This window comes from Pezoporus wallicus, unplaced genomic scaffold, assembly GCF_028554395.1.
Source record: "Pezoporus wallicus isolate ANWC-B61680 ecotype Strahan unplaced genomic scaffold, APGP_CSIRO_Pwel_v1 contig_1, whole genome shotgun sequence".
Taxonomy (NCBI): Eukaryota; Metazoa; Chordata; class Aves; order Psittaciformes; family Psittacidae; genus Pezoporus; species Pezoporus wallicus.
The window spans coordinates 25,783-46,791 of record NW_026639226.1 but is presented as its reverse complement, the minus strand read 5'-3'; the positions used below and the strand labels follow the sequence as shown (position 1 = coordinate 46,791).

The 21,009-nt window shown below is 48.6% G+C and overlaps 2 protein-coding genes across 5 annotated transcripts in view; both read left to right on the top strand.

The window, feature by feature from the left end:
* Positions 1-356, top strand: part of DIP2B (disco interacting protein 2 homolog B) — a 63,106-nt gene extending 62,750 nt beyond the window's left edge. For all 3 annotated transcript variants that reach the window (XM_057413936.1, XM_057413935.1, XM_057413934.1), the window contains one exon: positions 95-356. In XM_057413936.1, the coding sequence (XP_057269919.1) occupies positions 95-347 (253 nt within the window). In that variant the 3' untranslated portion in view covers positions 348-356. The remainder of the gene's footprint in view (positions 1-94) is intronic.
* A 5,170-nt stretch (positions 357-5,526) lies between these two features.
* On the top strand, positions 5,527-18,696 carry ATF1 (activating transcription factor 1). Of its 2 annotated transcripts, XM_057413952.1 has the most exons (8): positions 5,527-5,532; positions 11,008-11,124; positions 12,857-12,985; positions 14,775-14,875; positions 16,055-16,185; positions 17,012-17,191; positions 17,283-17,442; positions 18,428-18,696. In XM_057413952.1, the coding sequence occupies exons 1-8, from the start codon at positions 5,530-5,532 to the stop codon at positions 18,570-18,572; spliced, it is 966 nt and encodes a 321-aa protein (XP_057269935.1). In that variant the 5' UTR covers positions 5,527-5,529; the 3' UTR covers positions 18,573-18,696. The 2 variants fall into 2 exon arrangements, with proteins under 2 accessions (XP_057269935.1, XP_057269936.1); XM_057413953.1 differs by lacking the exon at positions 5,527-5,532 and having other exon boundaries at positions 10,959-11,080.
* The last annotated feature ends 2,313 nt before the right edge of the window (positions 18,697-21,009 follow it).

Sequence of the window (21,009 nt, the reverse complement as noted above, 5' to 3'; positions counted from 1 at the left end):
GCAGGTGATAAACTCCATGTGAGGGTAAAGGATGTTGGCTCTTTGTGAACATAACTGGGTTTTCTGCCTGTTTGTTCTTCTTTCTGGCTTTCAGTGCTGTCTTCACGTGGACCAACTTGCTCGTGGTTGTCGTGGAGCTGTGTGGCTGTGAACAGGAAGCCCTGGATTTAGTCCCTCTGGTTACAAACGTGGTCCTGGAAGAGCATTACCTGATTGTGGGAGTGGTGGTGGTGGTGGATCCTGGCGTTATCCCTATCAATTCCAGAGGGGAGAAACAACGAATGCATCTCCGTGACAGCTTCCTAGCTGACCAGTTAGACCCCATATATGTAGCATATAACATGTGATGTGTATGGGGGGGGGGGGGGGGGGGGGGAAGTGATGTTCAGCGACTTTGTGGGACCACTAAATGACAGGAGGTGGCTTGAGAACTGAAGCTGGTGAAAATTACTAATACTTGATACCAAGTTTGAGATTGCTGCCACATTCCCTTCATCTCATCCCTCTGCTGTTGAGACCCCATTTAAGTACCAAGGGGCGGAAGGAGATGTGGTAGACAATGGAGAACTTCTGTAACAGTTTACTGCAATATTAGCTTTATAGCAAATGCAAAGTGTGTGAGCTACAAAATCCCTTAAGGCCTTTACAGTAGTGTTACTTTTTTCATCTGTTGTACATATTTGTATTTTTATCTAATACTGGTTTAGGATTCTATAAGGGGAGGGTTTATTTAGTTAAGATAATAAACTATTAAGAAAAGGGTCATCAGAGTTCTGCAGTTCCCTGCTCTATAATGTCCTTTGCATCTGGACTGGAGCTGTTCATGCCATGGGATCACACAACCCGGTTAAAATTGTGCCATGACCAAACCGATAACGTCCAGAATCAAAGAGTTACTTATTCCTATAGATATTTCTTGAATTTAAAGAAGAATTTTGCCTATATTTTAAATATGTAAATATTATTATACATAATTCACTTAGAAAATTAACTTGGATAATGGTGACGGCTGAAGGTAGACGTTTTTAAGGACGAGTAACTTTTGTGGTCCTTAGAATTCCATTTGGTTCGACAACTAATGTGAGCTAAACACCCCTTTCACAGGCTTCCTTATTTCAGTGTGTAGTCTTTTAATGCTGGCCAGACGCGTGTCATAGCATGCAGAAACCTTTGATTCCAAGGCCCATCCTCCTAAAAGAGGCTGAATTGAAACAGGAACGTGGAATTGGGTTGAAATCGCAGTGCAAGTCTTAAACGCTTAACAGAAAGGATGCACCCGAGGACCGCCTCTGCCTCATCCTGCATCACCTTGTGTCTGAAGGGAAGAAAGTCCATTAGACTGACACAGTTAAACTCGGTGTTTGTGCAGTTCAGCCATGACTCCATGTAGTTCCCTCTGGGAAGAGCAAGGAATACTGTAAATAGGCTTTAATGTGGGAGGCAACAACCTGGGTTTCCTCAAAGCAGTCACTAGAAAGAATGAGACGATGCTGGGGTTTAAGTTGAATTCATTTTTATCTCTTACAGGAGGAGGCCCCAAAATGAGGCAGAGCAATTCTGGTAAAGACCTTGTTAAATAACTGTAGTGCAAGGTAATATCCCAGCCTTCAAACACTTCCCACATTCCTAAATGTCAAGAAACAGAAGCCTTAGAGTAGCGCGTGGAAGCTCTTACAGTGAGGAAGCAATTGCACGGCGGGCTGAGGCGTTTAAGCTTTGACTCAAAAATCACCTTTCTTGCATTTAATACCTCATCATCTTCTAAGAACAGTTAAATTCCCGTGTGTGTTTAGGAAATCAGATTCTGGAAGCCATGGGATAATGCAACAGGGTTTTTTTTGAGTCAGAAGTGGTCTCCAGTGTAAGATGATCCAAAGGACCTCAGTCAGTCTGGAAGCAGTTTTTCATCGGTTTATAGGCTGAACTCTGAAGACCCTGTGGCAGCTGGAGCACAACTCAGTGCATCTGTAAGCAGAACAGACCTCCTGATGCGCTGTTAGTGCTTTGCTGAAGGCAGGAGGGTTCCACATGCTATTCCTGAAACCTCTTTGGTGGCAGAATAGATTCAGGCACTGGAGGTTATTGTGGCAAGCGTAGAGTGGAGCTGCTCGCAGCCACTTCACTTTACCTCTCTGAACCATGTCTGTATCCACCACAGCGGTGAGGCAGCGTGGGAGATGCTGTGTGCATGGGGAGGGAGGTGGCCCTGCAACCCGTTGCTGCTGGTGGTGCTGCAGCTTAGGGTGTGAAGTGCACAGAAGCGGTTCTCCCTCTTTAGCCAGCGGTGTCTTGTCGTTCCATGACCATCACTGTATGTGTTTTGCAGTGCACCTTCACTTCCTCGTTGCCTGTTTCTGGTGGTCTTCACCTTTTTCTTCCTCAAACTGAAGCATTTGGGGTTTCCACGAGTCCGTGGTCCGTTGAAGTGCATTTTAAGTGCAGTTTTAGGATCGTCTTTTTAGTTTTCCTCGTGATATTTCAGCTGTAAGAAAACTGCGTGTATTAATTCAGTCAAAGAGCCCCGCTATGGGGCAGACTGACTTTCCAAAATGGCTTTTTAAAGACATACTGGATTATTTTGTTTTGTTTTCTTTTCCTTGTTTTTATTGGCATAGGTATTAATGGCTTCTCTTGGTTTGGGGATTTCTCTTGCAAGTTTACTGGGTGCTCTTAACCTTTCCTTCTGGCATGTTCCATTCCTCTGCCTTGGAGAACTGCAAGTTTACAGTCCTGCCCCTTGAAGGAGAGCACATTCCATCCCTGATCTCCAGTAAGTGACACACAGCAGCTGGCCAGCTTGGACTTTGCTTCTGTCCATGTTTGGCACAGTGAAGAGCAATGTCCTGGAGAGGAGGAAGTACGGAGCTGTGACTCTGGAAACCACGCATTCCAGCTCCAGCTCTGCTAGTGACTTACCACAAGGCCTTCCACGGGTCATTTCACTCACTCCTTCCGTTTCTTCCTCTGTAAAGGAGGATCTTATCTAATCCTTACAACATCCCTGTGAGGTAACTAACTGTACAGCACTAAGTGCTAACTATTTCTCATCGCAAGCCTCTTTGAGGCTGGGCTCGGTTTGTTCTTCCAAACTGGTTAAGTGATCATTGGGTCGTCAGGGCAAAGCTGTCACAAGAGGCAGCCGTGGTGCTTTCGAGAACAAACTCAGTCACTTGGCAGGGCCGCTGGGTTCAGAGCTGGATGCTTTCCCCTAAGTGCTGACTCAAGCCTGGAATCCCAAGCAGCAGGCTCTCCGCACCAGTTTGACTTTGCAGCCTGTGCAGAAGGCAGAAGTGTTCCCTGCCATGGCCCATCCGATTCCATGCTAACAGCTGCAGTGAAACCTATAAACCTAGGAATTCCTAACGCTTGGAACTAAAGGATTTTGTGTGTCTTGCTGTTCACGAATACTCCCTAAGCAAAAGATGTGGGTACAGGTAACTTCGAGCCCTGTCTTGTTAGAATTTGCACTGCATTTCTGCTCTAAATCAATGTAGTTCCGACGTGTCACGCTAACTGTCCTGCAGACGAGGTTGTAAAAACGAGATGCATTTTAGCCCTAGATGGAGTTTTGCTTTCATTTCTGTCAAGCTCTCTGCCATTGTCACATTCAGGCTGCAGCGTTATGTAATTATGTATAAAGGTTTTATTTATTTCCGATTAGATTAGCTCTATGTTTTTAACACCTGGCTGGACAGTGTTCCATTAACGCATTGATTGTGTTTCCTTTGTCTTGTGTTAATAAATATTGATGCCTGAGTTGCTTGCTGAGTGCTTCACCTGCTCTTTCTCTCGTGGATTGTTATTGTAAGGAAGCAACCGTGGGTTAAGGAAGGGGACAAGCTCTGAGTATTGTGGGAGATGCTTTGTGGCACTTGTATGAAGAGACAATGGTGAGATGTATCTGAAAGGGGCTATAGGGATGCTGGGGAGGGACTCTTCATTAGGGACTGCAGTGACAGGACAAGGGGTAACGGGTTCAAACTGAAACAGGGGAAGTTTAGAGTGGATCTAAGGAGGAAATTCTTTCCTGTGAGGGTGCTGAGGCACTGGAATGGGTTGCCCAGGGAGGTTGGGAATGCTCCATCCCTGGCAGTGTTCAAGGCCAGGTTGGACAGAGCCTTGGGTGACCTGGTTTAGTGTGAGGTGTCCCTGCCCATGGCAGGGGGGTTGGAACTGGATGATCCAAACCATTCCATGATTCTGTGATCAACCAAGTCACTTAAACCAGCCAGTAAATCCTTACATAAATGCATTTAGGAGCGATCGGATACCCCGAATGGCAGCAGATTCTTGCTCCAGTTGTCACGGCTCTGGCCCAGGCACCTTCTCTTGTATCACAGTGTTAGATAGAGCGAGTTTAACACACTTAGAATCATAGAATCACAGAATAGTTAGGGTTGGAAAGGACCTTAAGATCACCCAGTTCCAGCCCCCTGCCATGGGCAGGGACACCTCACACTAAACCAGGTCACCCAAGGCTTCATCCAACCTGGCCTTGAACACTGCCAGGGATGGAGCATTCACAGCTTCCCTGGGCAACCCATTCCAGTGCCTCAGCACCCTCACAGCAAAGAATTTCCTCCTTAGATCCAATCTAAACTCCCCCTGTTTCAGTTTGAACCCGTTACCCCTTGTCCTGTCACTGCAGTCCCTAATGAAGAGTCCCTCCCCAGCATCCCTATAGGCCCCCTTCAGATACTGGAAGCTGCTCTGAGGTCTCCACACAGCTTCTCTTCTCCAGGCTGAACAGCCCCAACTTCCTCAGCCTGTCTCCATACAGGAGGTGCTCCAGTCCCTGCTCATCCTCGTGGCCTCCTCTGGACTTGTTCCAGCAGTTCCATGTCCTTTTTATGTTGAGGACCCCAGAAGTGCACCCAATGCTGCAGGTGAGGTCTCTCACGAGCAGAGCAGAGCAGAGCACAGGGGCAGGATCACCTCCTTGGCCCTGCAGGTCGCGCCCACTGTGTGCAGGGGAAGCTGTGCACAAGAACCCATCACCGAGCTCCGCTCCGCTCCGCCGTCCCTCTGCTCCCGTGCAGGCGCTGGGTGCAGCCTGGCCCCGGTAGGCCAAGGAACACAACAGCCGGTACCCGGCGAGGAGCGCGGTGAAGCTTTAACCGTCCCCTCCCTAACGCAGTCCCGGCTGAGGCCGCTCCGCAGCCCGGCCCTGGCCCTGGATGCCCCCGAGCTCCTTCCCGACCCGGCGCCCATGGCTCTACCCTCAGCGCTCCCAGGCCGCGTTACCGGTGCCTTGCGGAGGAAATGCCGGAAATCCCTTCCTAAGGAACGCGGCTCCCGGAGGGCACCGAGGGAGGGAGAGAAAGGGAAGGCCCCGGCGGGTGCTCCCGGCCGCGGAGGAACCCCGGAACGCTGCGGTGCGGGAGGCCCGGCAGAGGCGTCGTGGTGCCGGTGGCTCCGCTCTATCGCCGCCTCTCTATGATCCCCGTGTCCGGGAAGCGCGGCGCGGAGGCGGTGCCGGCAGTAGACGCTCTAGCCTCCGGCGGCGGGGCTGTGCGCGGAGGGAACTCTATGGTGGGCGCTGCGAGGCGAGGCCTCCGCGGGGACTCTATGGTGGTCGCGGCCCGGCCGTGTCCACGGTGCCGCCGGCGCCGCTCTCCTGAGGCGGGCACGGCCGCGGCTCCGGTTCCTCCTCTCCCGGCGGGGCTCTGAGGTAAGAGCGGGCTCCGCCGCTGCGGGGGAGGCCGCCCCCTTCCCCTCCGCCCGCCCGACCCTTTCCATCCCGGCCCCGCTCCGGGGCCTCGGCCAGGCCAGGCCCGGCCCGGCCAGGCAGCTCCCCCGCTGCAGGCCCGGGCCCGAGGCTCCTCCGCCGCCTCCGTTCCAACCCTCCCCCCGTCCGCCCTCACTGGGCCTCGGGGCTCGGTCGGCGCCGCGGAGGAGCCTCCGGGCCGGTGTGGGGGTCAGCGGGCAGGGCCCGGCGCGGAGCTGTCAGTGAGGGGCAGCGCCGGGGGGGGGTGTAAGGGATAACGGGGGTCCCTGAGCGGGGAGAGCGGGCCTGGCCCCTGGGAGCGGTGGGTACCGGGCGATGGAAGCTGTTGATGGAGGCTGCGCCCCTACCTCCCTTTGACAGGCAGCGGGATCCGTGGTGTCCGTGCGCTGCACCCCGCGGGCTTTCATGGCTGAGGCTGCCGGGGAAGGGGGCACTCGCCGGAGGGGCTGGGGCGGGGAAGGGAACCCATGGGAAGGAGCCAGCGGGACCGGGACCGGGCTCGGGGAGGACGCGGTGCCTCCTGCCTCGGTCTTGCACCAAGCCCGGGGGGAGAGAACGGGAATTCCGACGGGTTCCCAGGCGGGGGGAACCTTCCCCCGGTGCCTGCACGGCAAACCGGAGCGAGCGAGCGAGCGAGCGGGCTGGGCAGCGCGCAGGTGGCCCCGAGCGCTCGGGGGTCGGAGTTCGGCTGTTGGCGTTTAAGGGTAGAATTGTGTGGCCTTGAGGATGGTTTAAGGCTCTGTCGGTATCTGTGGTTTGTAATGGTTGATGATATGTGGGAGATAATAAAACATATACGTTATAAAGCATAGACAGGTCAAATATAATATAGCATTTATAATACTTTAAGGCTTTATCAATATCTATGTTTTATAATGGTTGATAATATGTGGTAATAAAACATATACATTATAAAGCATAGACATATCAAATATAGTATTTATAATACTTTAAGGCTTTATCAATATCTATGTTTTATAATGGTTGATAATATGTGGTAATAAAACATATACATTATAAAGCATAGACATATCAAATATAGTATTTATAATACTTTAAGGCTTTATCAATATCTATATTTTATCATAGTTAATAATAGGTGATAGATAATAAAACATATACGTTATAAAGCATAGACATATCAAATATAGTATAGTATTTATAATACTTTAAGGCTTTATCAATATCTATATTTTATCATCGTTAATACGTGATAGATAATAAAACATATACGTTAAAAAGCATAGACATATCAAATATAGTATAGTATTTATAATACTTTAAGACTTTATAAATATATATTTTATATTTAATAATTTTAATAATATAAATTATAAAACAAAAATACATAAATATAATAAATATAATAAGACTTTAAAATATATATTTGATAAAATTCAATAATTTATAATGTATAAATAACAAATTATACAGAAATTATGTGAAAAATAGTAAATATAATATTTACAATCCTTTAGGTCTTTATAAATATATATTCTATAATATTTAATAATATATAAATAACATAAATTACAAGATATAGAAATGATATAAAAGTTAATAAATACAATACTTATAATACTTTAAGACTTTACAAAGTCCTAAAAAGAACCCCCAAACCTCGGTTGCCTCTTGCTGTGTTTCAGCACCCAGACACCACTGAGACCTTTCCTCTGCTAGGTTGAAAGGGCAGAAGAGGACTTGGTGCCTTCCTTTGGTGCTCGCTTCCCTTTGCCTGCCTTTAGATCCCACCTGCTTGCTCTTTGCCTCCTGTGGCAGGAGCTCCCCGGGCAGGGCAGGAGAGCAGGGGCCTCGGGTTTCTTCTCTTTGAATGGAGCTTCCTCAGCCCTTTAGGTTTGGCTTTGTGGTCCTTGAGGGGTGGTTCAACCGGAGGAGCATCGCATTAGGAGGGGGCCTGTGGGCTTCAGCTTGCCCACAGTGAAAGGCAAGGTTCCTGTTCCTGCCTAAAGGGAAGAAGTGTTTGAAGCTCCAGTGTTTCTTTGGCTGGAGAGAGGTGATGCAGAGCCCTTCAGACCCCGCTTCCCGATGATGCTCTTGCAGAATCCTTTCATATCAGCATGGAATGGTTTGGGTTGGAAAGGACCTGAAGCTCATCCAGTTCCAGCCCCCTGCCAAGGGCAGGGACACCTCCCACTAAACCAGGACACCCAAGGCTTCATCCAACCTGGCCTTGAACACTGCCAGGGATGGAGCATTCCCAACCTCCCTGGGCAACCCATTCCAGTGCCTCAGCACCCTCACAGCAAAGAATTTCCTCCTTTGATCCACTCTAAACTTCCCCTGTTTCAGTTTGAACCCGTTACCCCTTGTCCTGTCACTGCAGTCCCTAATGAAGAGTCCCTCCCCAGCATCCCTATAGGCCCTTTCATTTCAGCTGAGTTACTTGTGAGCACTGATTTCCTTCTGAAAAGCACCGTCCATACCTGTCTGCTCACTAAATGGTTTTCCTGCAGGCTGGAACCACAGTTATTCCCTGGCTAATAAATCATCGGGTGCTGCTTTTATGAATTCCCCCCTTGCCTGCGCTCTGTGACATGGAAAACTCTTCTTTCACCCCAAAACTATGCAGCTGGTTTCAGCTAGACATGTGCTGGTGTTGAAAGTGCTTGTAACTGTGTAAAATGATGAAGCCCCGCTGCAGTTTCCATCTTTGGTGCTGAGGACTTGCAGGTTGGAGGTCTCCATTGGCCCTGGCTGGTGGAGGGTGTTCACAGGCAGCCATTCCAAAGGGAAAGCCATGGTTTTCCAGGTAAAGGGGTTGTTTTAACAGGGTAGAGGCGTGTTGAGTCTTCTTGTGGGACAGGGGCCAGAGTGTGCTTGCACCTCCTTTACTCGCTGGAGGATGAGATGCAGTCGTCATTGACACCTTGTTACAATCACTTGCTAACCCTTAATACCTTATTAATACCCTTTCACTGAATCAGTAGGTGTTGGGTTAATGCTTAGCCCGATATTACAGAGGAAGCAAAGATGAAGGAAACTTGAGCATCAAGTTTACCATGGGAGATGCTTTACCTTTGATTCCTGTAAGCAGGACTTCACGCCTCGGAGAGAAAGAGCAGCAAAACCCTTTGTGCTTTGCCCCTGCTTTGTTTCATATCTTTGGGTGGTTTCATATCTGTTGGTTTCATTGTTTCTTGCAGTCGATCTTGCTGCTGTTTCCAGTCCTTCCTGGGACGAGAAAGCAGAGCAAACCAGTAAGAGAGGGGAAGGCAGCGTGTGGTTTAGCACTACAGAAATGACCGGGGTGTTTCTGTCGCACTGGAAACGTGTGTTCGTTTCTGCTGTTGACTGGATTTCAGTTTGACAGTGCCCTGTTTACTTGTGACACTTGCCAGGTCTCCCTTTGCAGGGGTACAAAAGGTAATTGTCCTTCATAAGAAGCTAAAGCAGCTTAGAGGGGATGCGGAATCATGTCCCTTCTTTGTGCTTGTTGTTGGTTCTGCTCTTTATCCTTTATAGCTTCAGTATGTTTAAATGACAGGCAGAGAGAGCTGGGCTGGGGCAGCCTGGAGAAGAGAAGGCTCCTCAAGGGGAGACCTGAGAGCAGCTCCAGTGCCTCAAGGGGCTGCAGGAAACCCAGAGAGGGGCTTGGGACAAGGGATGTAGGGACAGGCCAAGGGGAATGGCTTGAACCTGCCCGAGGGGAGACTGAGATGAGCTCTTAGGCAGAAGCTCTTCCCTGGGAGGGTGCTGAGGCGCTGGCACAGGGTGCCCAGAGAAGCTGTGGCTGCCCCATCCCTGGCAGTGCTCAAGGCCAGGTTGGACACAGGGGCTTGGAGCAAGCTGCTCTAGTGGAAGGGGTTGGGGTTGGAGCTGGAGGAGCTTTAAGCTCCCTTCAACCCAAACCAGCCTGGGATTGTGGGGAATTACTTTAGATCCCAGCTCCCATTCCTTAACAAAGGAATGAGCAAATAAAAAGCCCCAGTCAGATTTCCTGATGTTCAGGTGGGCTCTGCAGCAGCTGGAAAAAGCAACTGTTGGAATCCCATCGCTCCACTCCCCCTGGAGCTGGGTGTCAGGCTCTGATTCACGCTCCTGACCCTTGCATTAGCACCAGCAGCAACGTGATAAGCTGAGATCGTTTTGATTAAGCTGAGGGATTCCAGAAGCTGGGAACAGCTGAAGCACTGCCTGGCTCCTGTGAGCTCTTATTGCAGGGCGAAGCCCTCATTTTTACTGTGGGCAAACTGGTTTACGTGCATGGACATAAGTACGTTGGGAAGCTGGATCATGTGCTGGAGGACGTTTGTTCCATGCTATGGCTTCATGTGTCACCCAGCCATGAGGTTTGCCTCCACAGAGTTCTGGATTAGTAACTTCCTCGAGTGGGAGGGGAGTGAGGATTGCAAGAGCAAGGTTCTGGTCTTGGTGTCCGTTGACTTTCCCCCCCTCCCCGAGCCGACGTCAGGCGGCGAGAGCTGTGGTTGATCTCGGTAGGGAAAAAGCAATGACTCACGTTTCCACAGAAGGAGCTGTAATTTCCAGTCTCATAGCAACTGTCCCTTCAACAGCTTCAAACCTCCTGTGACAAAACGTTGAACGCTCACCCAGCATCTCGTAATGCTCCAGGCTGGTCCCCCCCCACCTCCGCCAGCCCAAAGCATGCGTTTAACATCCCTGTATCCCCCACTGTCAGAGGGGGGGTGATGCCAAGATGTTGAACAGGTAAATAGGAAGTCATTGGAATGACAGCAATGTGACTGGATTGCATGGAGACCCAGTGACTGCCGCAGGGTTTAAAACTCAAACCTGTGTGCTCTCTGCTTTGATTGGAATCCCTGGTCTGGCTTTGCACCCCTTCAGATGGTTTCAGATAGGTTTGGCTGGTAGCTTGGATAACATATTTTGGGGAACTCTTTTCCTTACAGCAAGGCAGTCTTTAGTAGCAATGCTTTATCTCGGTTGTCTTCCTAAACCTCATGACTTGACTTTATTTTTAGGAAGAAAACAGGAAATTCAGTCAATACATGTGACAGCAGATGGCTGCCCCGGTGCTGACAGAGGCTTGGATGCAGGTGGTGGTCAGGGGAACACAGTTCCCTGTTCCAAGCAGGGATTTGTGCTGCTCTGAGGCCTCAGGGCGAGTCCATGGAAAGGACCCACCGTGGCCTTCCCCTCGTGCTCCTGGGAGAGCATGAAATGTCTGACTCAAAGCTTTATGCACAGAGAGCCTGTAAAGTAACCCTGGAAGCTGGGCACCCATCTGGTGGTCACGTTTCTCATGAACTGAATGGAACCCCTTGCTTTTCTTGCAGTTGATTATGGAAGAGGTGCACAAGAGCAGCAGTACCAGTTCAGTGTCGCCTTCACAAACGTCAGCTGTACAAGGTACAACACTACAGGCAGCTCAGCTCTCTCATATTGCTCAACAGGTAAAGCCTGGGCCAAATCTCAGCACACATTTGAGGTAGCTAAGAGCTGGTTTTTTAGGTACTACAAACTGTAGGGATTCTTGACTCCTAGAAACGCACAGAGAAGAAAGAACAAAAGAAAGTTGAGAGGAATGGATCTGGTTGGTGATGGATGACCCCAAATGGCTTGTACCCAAAAGGCCAGAATGAAGCGTGCTTGTACAAAGTGAGCTGTGCCTCCTTTGAAAGCCTTGTTGACCCAACATAAGGGGGCTGCTCAGTGATGAATCGAGGAGCTGATTTTCATTTCTTTCTGAAGAAGTATTTATAGCTCCTTTTGTAGTAATGGCAATCCTGGGTGCTCAGCACCATGGAAACACTTGGATTTTAGCCCAACGTGAATACATTTCATGCAATAAATCTTACGAAGTCAGAAATGTGACATAAAAGTAACTTCCCTTTCAAAGCTTTAGCCTGAATTCCTCCTGATTCCACTTTCTGCATTGGAAAGAGCATCTCTGTCCAGGCGCTCTGCTCCCAGCCCTGAAGAACACTTTTCAGCTCATCCCCTGGTCACCCTGCGGAGGCAGCTTGGATTTTGATGCAGGATTTAGGTACTTCCTGAGGCAAAGACAGGGTAGAAGACCAGCAAACGTCCTGCTGTTTGCTCCAAAGCTGGTTTTCTGCTCTGCTTTTGTATAAAGGTGCCAATGTGTAACTTAATGTATGGTACAGAAAGTAATATTAAATGGACAGTTAGCAGTGTGAGTTGTAATGGTCCCTTCATCTTGTCCTCTATTTCAGATTAATAAAAGTAGTGAAGACAGTTGGTGAGGGAAAGGGTTGTTCATTCATGCTTCTGCGTGTATGAGCTTGAATCAGTTTTTAACTGCAAAGTTCAACATCAGAAATGCAAATCTGGAATGGAAGAAGCATTTTCTATAGGGCTAGCAGTAACGTTCAGCTTTTCTTGCCAGTTAAACCTAGATCCCAGCCACAGCACGCATTGAAATGGATAGTTTTAAACCATGAAAGAGCAGATGCTGTTGGTGTGATTTGCAAAACCCTGCTCTTTGTTCTTCCTTGTCCAGAGCCTGCACACCTTATCTCCTCCAGTTGCCTTTTATCTCCCTCTAGTTACAGCCCTTGTGCCTTGAACTTTCTAAGTAGCTGGGTCAGCTTTTGCTATGCTTCACTCTTGTGATTTCTTCGGTGTGAAATCTTTGAACCATGGCCTCGTACTGCTTGCTTTAAAAACAGTAACTCCAAGACCACCAAATCTGTGCATTATTCAGGCTGCCTTCTGCATCACTGGAGTGCTGTAAGTCTGACCTGTCCTAAGCCCTCAGTCTTGTGGGTCCTTTCACCTCCATTTAGGTTTTAGTGCCCTGAATTCCCATTAACTTTCGTGAGAATGGAGGCTACTTATTAGGCACTTCTGTTCCTGCTTGTCTAAGTTGTGGTTCATTTACAGCTGCACATATTAAAAGCTGCAGCATTTGAATCATCTGCACATAATGCTGTGTATTTGATTTCCCCCCTAAGGCAAACGTGTAACTGATGAAACAGGCTTTTTTGGATGCAGATACCTATCTCAGAAATGTGCATCTTTAAAGGATATCTTTATGACTTAATTAGACTTGAAAGAAGCTTCTGCTAATGCATGTTCTCCCCTCGTTTTCCTACATGTAGATGCACTTTGTGGATCCTGTGGCACAAACGCTTGTGGTAATGATTCTTTGCTTTGTTGTAGATGTCTCTAAGAGGTCCTGCACCCCTGACAGTCGTTCAGCTTCCTGGAGAGCAAGTCCAGGTCCAGGGAGTCATTCAGACAGCTCAGTCCTCTTCTGTAATCCACTCACCTCAGGTGCAAACCGTGCAGGTAGGTACAGAATGTCTGTTAAATAACCAAGGATCCTGTTTTCTGTAGGTGAGAGGACTTGTAAAGGCTTGCCTGCCTTGGCTAGCTCTGCCACGGCGCAGCCTGGCTGGCTCTGCTGTAAGAGACAGTGAGTAGGCAAGTGACAGAATTTAGGGGATATGTTGTTCTTAATGGTTTCTTGAGGCCTGAAATGACTTGTGATGCTAAAATTGCCTTTGGAGTGGAAATGAAACTATTTGACATTGCCTCCCTTCGTAATCCCCCCCCCAAACAAACCCACAGTGCTCTACGTAGTGCTCTTAACAGACATTGCAACCAGTGTGTTGTAATACCCAGACGAGGAGAGTGTGGAATGACCAAGTGAATTAAACCGTGTGTTAGGAAAAGGGGGACCTGAATGGGGGTGCATGAGCTGGTCCTTGCTCCCCTCCTGTACACTTGAACTCCCTTTCTGTGGTACTGAGGATTCTGCTTGTTTCTCGTGCTCGTGTGCCTCAGGGAGTTCACAGGCGAGCCTGTTACTGCTTCAGTCGGTTCTTGGCTGCAGAGAGCCCTCAGGACAGCCCAGCATTGGAGTTAAACTGCAGCAACTGCACTGCTCAGCCAAATGCCTGCAAGAACTGGGCTAAAAGGCATTGATTCGTCCCTGATCCTTTTGTACTGTGCTTATCTCTTCGTACAACATTAAAGTGATAAACCTTGGAAAGGAAACCTGTAATGCGTTTTCAGCCCTCATTGTTCCCATAACATCAGAGCATGGAAAACACCTTCCACTTTGCTGAGAGCAGCCAAGTGGCTGCTGCAGTAGGTTGTGGTTCCTTGAGTCTCCAGTCACCCCTCTCCTATCATGGTGTTCTAGCGGCAGGGTCCCCACTGACTGAGCTCTTTCCTTTCTTTCCCTGTCATTTATGAACACTTTGACCTTGTTGCCCAAAGGTGGGGAGGAAAAATAGCACAGGAGGAGCTTTCTGATGGGAACTCGCTCCTGCCTCTGTAACAGCAGCTGAGGGTTGCTTTTCCCAGAGCTGTTTGCATTCTTCCTGCCTTGTTGTTGCTGACACACACATAAGTACAAGTGAATGTTCTGTTGGCTTGTATTTAATAAGGAGCATCAGAGACAAGAGAGCTCTTGCCAGCTGGCTGGGGACACAGTGGAATAAGGAGAAAACCATAGATAACACTTTGCACTCTTACTCCCCGCTGCCTTAAATGGTCTTTTCAGTTGACTCTTCCATTCCCAGCAGCAAAATGCACTGCTCTTCTGTCTGCACAAAGGTTTCAGGTGCCTTATATGTTTGTCTCCATACATAAATGCTGTTCTTTCCTTTCCCACCAGCGCCTCAGACCAATTGATGTGTGGGAGCGGCTCACCTATTCATCAGCTGATAAGATAGTTTGGCTTGTGTGATGTGTATGGAAAGAAACCATTCCTGTTTCTTCACCCTGGCTTGATTAATCCCACAGTTTGATCCAGCTAAAACAGCTGCCTTCAAATAGTGGGCGTTTACCAGCTTTTAATGGGATAAAAGAGTTTGGGAGCTTTCTTTTTTGGGGGGGAGGAGAGGGGATTTGTGTCATTAGGACCTCACTGACAATCTCTGATAATTGCTACAAATAGCTGAAAACACTGAAACTAGAAATCCCCTTTTTTTTGGGTTTCTCTCTTTGTAATCAGCTGCACTTGTGTAGTGTTCAAGCAGCTTTAGCTGGTACACGAGTACAGTGTGTAACCTCATGCGGGGGTTTCGGTTGCAGTGTGCCAGATAACCCCATTGCTTGTCTCTTTTAGGTCTCTTCTTTGTCTGAGAGTGAAGATTCTCAGGATTCATCAGATAGCATAGGCTCCTCACAGAAAGCTCGAGGCATCTTAGCTCGCCGTCCTTCCTACCGGTAAGTCCAGCAGGGAGTAGCTTTTGTACCTTTTATTTGAGACCAAAAGAGCAACTTCTTTCAATAGCTTCCTATATTCTGTTTTCTTTCTCTTGAAACATGCACTGGGCCTGTTGCATGCAGTAGACATTTGGGGGATGCTCCCCAGTCCTGCTTCTGCCACTGCTTTTCAGTTATAGAATCATAGAATAGTTTGGGTTGGAAAGGACCTTAAGATCACCCAGTTCCAGCCCCCCTGCCATGGGCAGGGACACCTCACATAAACCACATCATCCAAGGCCTCATCCAACCTGGTCTTGAGCACTGCCAGGGATGGAGCATTCCCAACCTCCCTGAGCAACCCATTCCAGTGCCTCAGCACCCTCACAGGAAAGAATTTCCTCCTTAGATCCAATCTAGTTCTTGACTGTTTGCTCTTCTTAGTGCTTTCTGATGGTTTGGTCTCCTTTTGAGCTATGCATCGAGACAAACGATTTCAGAGGGATTTGACTGTTTTGCCTGCAGTCAAAAACAGTGGGGGAAAAGAGCAATTCTGACTCCTCAGGATAGGAAACCAGGAGGTGTAAGCAGAGCTTCTGAAGGAGAGCTGGTTACCCTGCAGGTTTGGGATCAGGAGTTCTCAGTTCTGCTTTTCTCTTCATGGAACTGCCACTAAATCATGATTTGGCCTGGGGTAAAACATATAAAATTCACACTTCCCTTGGTGGCTCTTATAAAGAGAGATGTGTCTGTTTTCATAGGGTCTTGTTACACAGGACACAGGCTGTGTGAGGAGCTGTGCAAGAGCTGCATTAAATGCAGGGAAAAGTAAAGTTCCTGTGTACTGACAGAGCAGGTGGTTAAACTTTTCTATAGTAATCTACCCTTTTTAGCTTATTCTGACACCAGGCAGAGCAAACTGGGTGTAACTGGATAACGAAAGCCTATTCTTGAGAGACATAAAGACCAAGTTGTAAATCAGAAGATAGCTCTCAACAGCCCACTGACATATCCCTGGAAGAGGTTTATGGTGGAAACTCTGATGCAGCTTTCCCTCCAGTGCCATGATGCAGCTGCAGTGCTGGTGTTCAGCACCCAGCTTGCTGGGGGTGACTGAAATGTGCTGTAAACGGGGCAGGTTTGTCACCGTGCAGTGATTTTTTTCCCTAGGTTTAGAACTGAGAAACTTCTCTTTCATAGGAAAATCCTGAAGGATCTTTCTTCTGAAGATACACGTGACAGAAAAGGAGATGAGGAGAGTCCTGGGGTCTCTACTGTTACATCTATGTCCGTTCCCACACCCATCTACCAGACAAGCACTGGGCAGTACAGTAAGTTACCACGAAACATGTGCCTAGCTGGACACATTTTATTCAGCTTCCTTCAAAATACAGATTCTCTTTGTGGTATATATCGGAGCAAGATGAAACTCAAAAGGTTTGGTTATTTGTTTAACAGTTAGTAACAGTCCTGTGGATGGAAGCAGACTGGTATCTCAAGGCTCCAGATAAACTCAGGGCTTTTATCTTTTCTTTTTTGCTCATTTAAGACATTCAGAGGATGTTGTTATGAAATGCATGGCAGTGTTCTAGTGTTAGAGCTAGTCCAAAACCTAAGATAAGTGAAGATACCATTATATATATCACAAAGCCACACCAAAGGCTGTTCCTGTGCTATCAGTAAGGAAGCAATTTGTTCCTTTGATTTTACCCCAAAGCACAACTGGAGCACGTCCTCTCCATCCCTGTTCTCTGAGCTGGATGCTCCTCCAGCTGCAACCCCTGCCACGGGCAGGGACCCCTTCCACTGGAGCAGCTTGCTCCAAGCCCCTGTGTCCAACCTGGCCTTGAACACTGCCAGGGATGGGGCAGCCACAGCTTCTCTGGGCACCCTGTGCCAGCGCCTCAGCACCCTCACAGGGAAGAGCTTCTGCCTAAGAGCTCATCTCAGTCTCCCCTCTGGCAGCTTCAAGCCATTCCCCTTGGCCTGTCCCTACAGGCCCTTGTCCAAAGCCCCTCTCTGGGTTTCCTGCAGCCCCTTTAGGCTCTGGAGCTGCTCTCAGGTCTCCCCTTGAGGAGCCTTCTCTTCTCCAGGCTGCCCTGCCTTTGTATTTCACTCTGTACAAAGGTTGTTGAGCGAGTTCCTTTTCCTTTCAAGTTGCCATTGCTGCCAATGGCTTGCAGCTGGCCAGCCCGGGCGCTGACGGCGTGCAGGGTCTGCAGACACTGACGATGGCCAACGCTGGTGGTGCTCAGCCTGGCACGACGATCCTGCAGTATGCCCAGACATCGGATGGGCAACAGATCCTTGTCCCCAGCAACCAGGTGGTGGTGCAGAGTGAGTACAGCCTCTGGAAGCGGTGTGACGTTAGCCTTAACGCGAGTCCGACCCGGCCACGTGCTGATGTCCTGTGCTCTTCTCCCAACAGCTGCCTCTGGGGACATGCAGACCTACCAGATCCGCACCACCCCGACCACCACCTCCCTGCCCCAGACCGTGGTGATGACATCTCCTGTCACCCTGACGTCGCAGACGAGTAAGACGGATGACCCACAGTTGAAACGAGAGATACGGCTGATGAAGAACAGGTAGGGGACTGCACGTGGGCTGCTGGGGGGTTGGTATTTCATGTGCTGAAAGGCATCCTCAAAGGGCAAACTGCATCCTGCAAACTAATATTACTGATTGTCCCCTCACTGAAGGGTGAATTGTCCACTGAAAAGTAGGGAATTCAGGCCAAAACGTGCCCCGTGTTCTGTCCTGCGCAGCTTGGAGAAAACGAATTGGGTTTTCCCTGCAGATTGGCTGCCACACGTGGTACCAATTTCATGCTGTCTGCCTATAGAATAGAATCATAGAATAGTTAGGGTTGGAAAGGACCTGAAGCTCATCCAGTTCCAACCCCCCGCCATGGGCAGGGACATCTCACACTAAACCAGGTCACCCAAGGCTCTGTCCAGCCTGGCCTTGAACACTGCCAGGAATGGAGCATTCCCAACCTCCCTGGGCAACCCATTCCAGTGCCTCAGCACCCTCACAGCAAAGAATTTCCTCCTTAGATCCACTCTAAACTTCCCCTGTTTCAGTTTGAACCCGTTACCCCTTGTCCTGTCACTGCAGTCCCTAATGAAGAGTCCCTCCCCAGCATCCCTATAGATCCCCTTCAGCTGCTCTGAGGTCTCCATGCAGCCTCCTCTTCTCCAGGCTGAACAGCCCCAACTTCCTCACCCTGTCTTCATACAGGAGGTGCTCCAGCCCCTGCTCATCCTCGTGGCCTCCTCTGGGCTTGTTCCAACAGTTCCATGTCTTTTTTGTGTTGAGGACACCAGAACTGCACACAATGCTGCAGGTGAGGCCTCACAAGAGCAGAGCAGAGGGGCAGGATCACCTCCTTGGGCCTGCTGGTCACGCTCCTTTTGATGCAGCCCAGGACACATCATGCGCTTTCCAGCCCATGCTGTTCACAATGACACTGCCAGCTCCCTCCTCTCATAGTGGTCAGCATCACCACATGCAGGAGGCAGAAACATCCCAGCTCTAAACTCAGCAATCCCTTCTGCTTGTGTGTTCCAGAGAAGCTGCTCGAGAATGCCGTAGAAAGAAGAAGGAGTACGTGAAATGCCTGGAAAATCGAGTTGCGGTCCTGGAAAACCAGAACAAAACTCTCATTGAAGAGTTAAAAACTTTGAAAGATCTTTACTGTCATAAAAGCGTGTAAGAAAAGGAGGTGAAACTTTGGACTCTTTACATTTCAGAGGAGAAATTCTTTTTTTTTTATACGGGATTTTTTAACCTCTAGACGAAAGGTCAAAAATTGAAACTTTTCTACCTAGATTTCACAGCTTCAAGACTCTGGAGATTTTATTTGGTGACAAAGTACAAGAAAGGAAACAGGAAAACCTCACCCAAAATCCCTGCTGGCACAACTGGAAACGTTCTGAAGTCACGATTGCACCGACAGTAAAGGACGGTCCCGTTTTACAGGGCAGGCGGGTAGAGTTCCTTCCCGTACCTCTTGTAACGGAGGCAGTAGTTGGTTACAGTGGATGACGTGGAATCCTTGCCATAGTGGACATTAGTAGGAACATTTATAACCAGTTTATGTTTTGATTTCTTACTCTTTTATTCTTTCCCAGTTCTTTTGCTTTCAGTTCTTTGTATGTAAATAGGTTTGGTTGAAGCTGGCGGTTGTTCGTTACGGGCGCAGACGCTAACCAGGAGCTCCTGCTTCGCTCGAGGTATCAATCACGTTTCCTCTTTCTCAGCTGAGTTACAAAAGTTGGGGTTTTCTTTTCAACCTTTGCTGTGTTGATCGCATTTGGGAAGGAGCTGCAGCAAGCAGCCAGAGGCCGAGTCCTGACCATGTCCGAGGCATGTGAAAGGTGTTGGCTTGCCCTAAGAGGACTCAACGCATCCAGTTATTCCCTAGTGCAGCGTGGAAGAGCAAGTACTGGTGAAGAAGAGCTGAAGAATGATTTCACAATAGGTTGCTCTTAGTTGCTGGGCATGGGAAACACCTAGAATTGAGAAACAACCACGTGCTGCCTATAAACACAATGAAACACTCGTTGCTGCTTCTGCCTGGAGGCTCTTCTGTGCTTTGGGACGTTGAAACCAAATGCTAAAACACACAAGTGGAAGATGTATACCAAAGGGTTACTGAGGTTCTAATATAGGGTTTCTATGCTGAAAGCAGTGCAACATTGCCGGGCTGATTTTGTAAGGTAGGTGATATTTTGCAAAGCAATGGTATCTTTGTAAGCAAATACTTTATTGCAAACAGGTAGATGGGTGGTATATTTTGTAGCTAAATTGTGATCTTTCCAGATGCTGAAATTGAGTTTATATACGTATTTTGACAGTTTCTATATTTCATTTTAGTAAGCAAATGAAATATTTTGTGAAGAAGCAGATTTTCGAGCATATATTTTTATGGATAGTACAAAGTCAAAGGAGATCCTCTTTGGTGTAGGAGATATTTGAATTAATTTTGTATGTCTGTAGGCAACTTGCAAAAAAAGAAAAACTAAAAAAAGGGATCCTAGGGAATATTGGGAAAACAAAAAGAGGAGGAAAAAAAACAAACAACAACCCAAGAGATCAGGGCTTTTGATTCCCCACACTTGCTGATATCTGCACGTTCGATCTGGTCACTGCCAAGAGATTCCAGTCGGATTTTCGTCGGTTCCAGGTGGCAGTGAAGTGCTTGACATGATCAGGACTCTTTTGGGGGTGGAATCTCCATTCGTGGGGATACCCAAAAGCTGCCTGGCCGAGGCCCTGGGCCGCCGGCTCGAGCAGGGGGTGGGAGGCAGCGAGCTCCCGAGGTGCCGTCCCACCTCCCCTCTCCTGTGATCCTGCGAGATGTGTATGCAGTGCTTATTGCATGAATAATAACTACACTGTTTTCCATAGTTAGGATCGAATCCTGCTTCCAGTTATGTCAGCGGGAATTGCACTATGGACTATGCTATTCAAAAGGTGTTAGAGCTCCGTGTGCGTGTGTTGTGCTAGCTCCGAGCTGAAGGCAGTCCAGAGGTCTGCTCGCTCCCCGGCTGTGTACTGCTTCTCATACGGTCAGTCAGTATGTTTTATTTGCCTCATCTTGGAATTCGTGGACTTCTGGGCAAGCAGAGCTCTTTGCAAGCGGGATGAGGAAGACAGCATTCCACAATCATGGTGTTAGTGAGCTGTAAAGCCACCTTTCTCTCTGCAGTTTGGGGGATTGTTACGGACGTTTCCTTTAGGCCAAACTGGAGAACCCGTTTCTGTTCGTGGTCGTGTCAGAAAAGGGGGGTGCTTTCATTGCACATCAGAAAAGAGTGAACAGGGCGAAGGTGTTTGTAGGGAACTGCTCCAGAAGAAGGTGTTCCGTGCCTCCTGGTTCTGTTAGTGGGATTTCAGGAAGAAGGAAGCCGTGGGACGTGGTTGGCGCCTCTGGGAACCGGACCCTCTCGCTCCGTCCCCCATCAGGTCTGTGTGTATGGTGAAGAGGGTTTGACCTACAGTACTGCAGCCAATTTGGGAACTCCTGTGTATGGTTTGTGATCCTCACCGTGTGCTGTTGTTCCTTGACCTTCTTTTGTAATACAGGATAACAAGAATAATTAAAGCTATCAAGTGTTAAGACTGTCACAGAATGGTGGCCCATTCTT

Excerpts from the sequence above, each read along its gene's own strand:
- ATF1 (XM_057413952.1), top strand. Across the intron at positions 11,125-12,856 it reads TCTCTCATATTGCTCAACAG|ATGTCTCTAAGAGGTCCTGC; the intron begins GTAAAGCCTGGG and ends GCTTTGTTGTAG. Across the intron at positions 17,443-18,427 it reads ATACGGCTGATGAAGAACAG|AGAAGCTGCTCGAGAATGCC; the intron begins GTAGGGGACTGC and ends TGTGTGTTCCAG.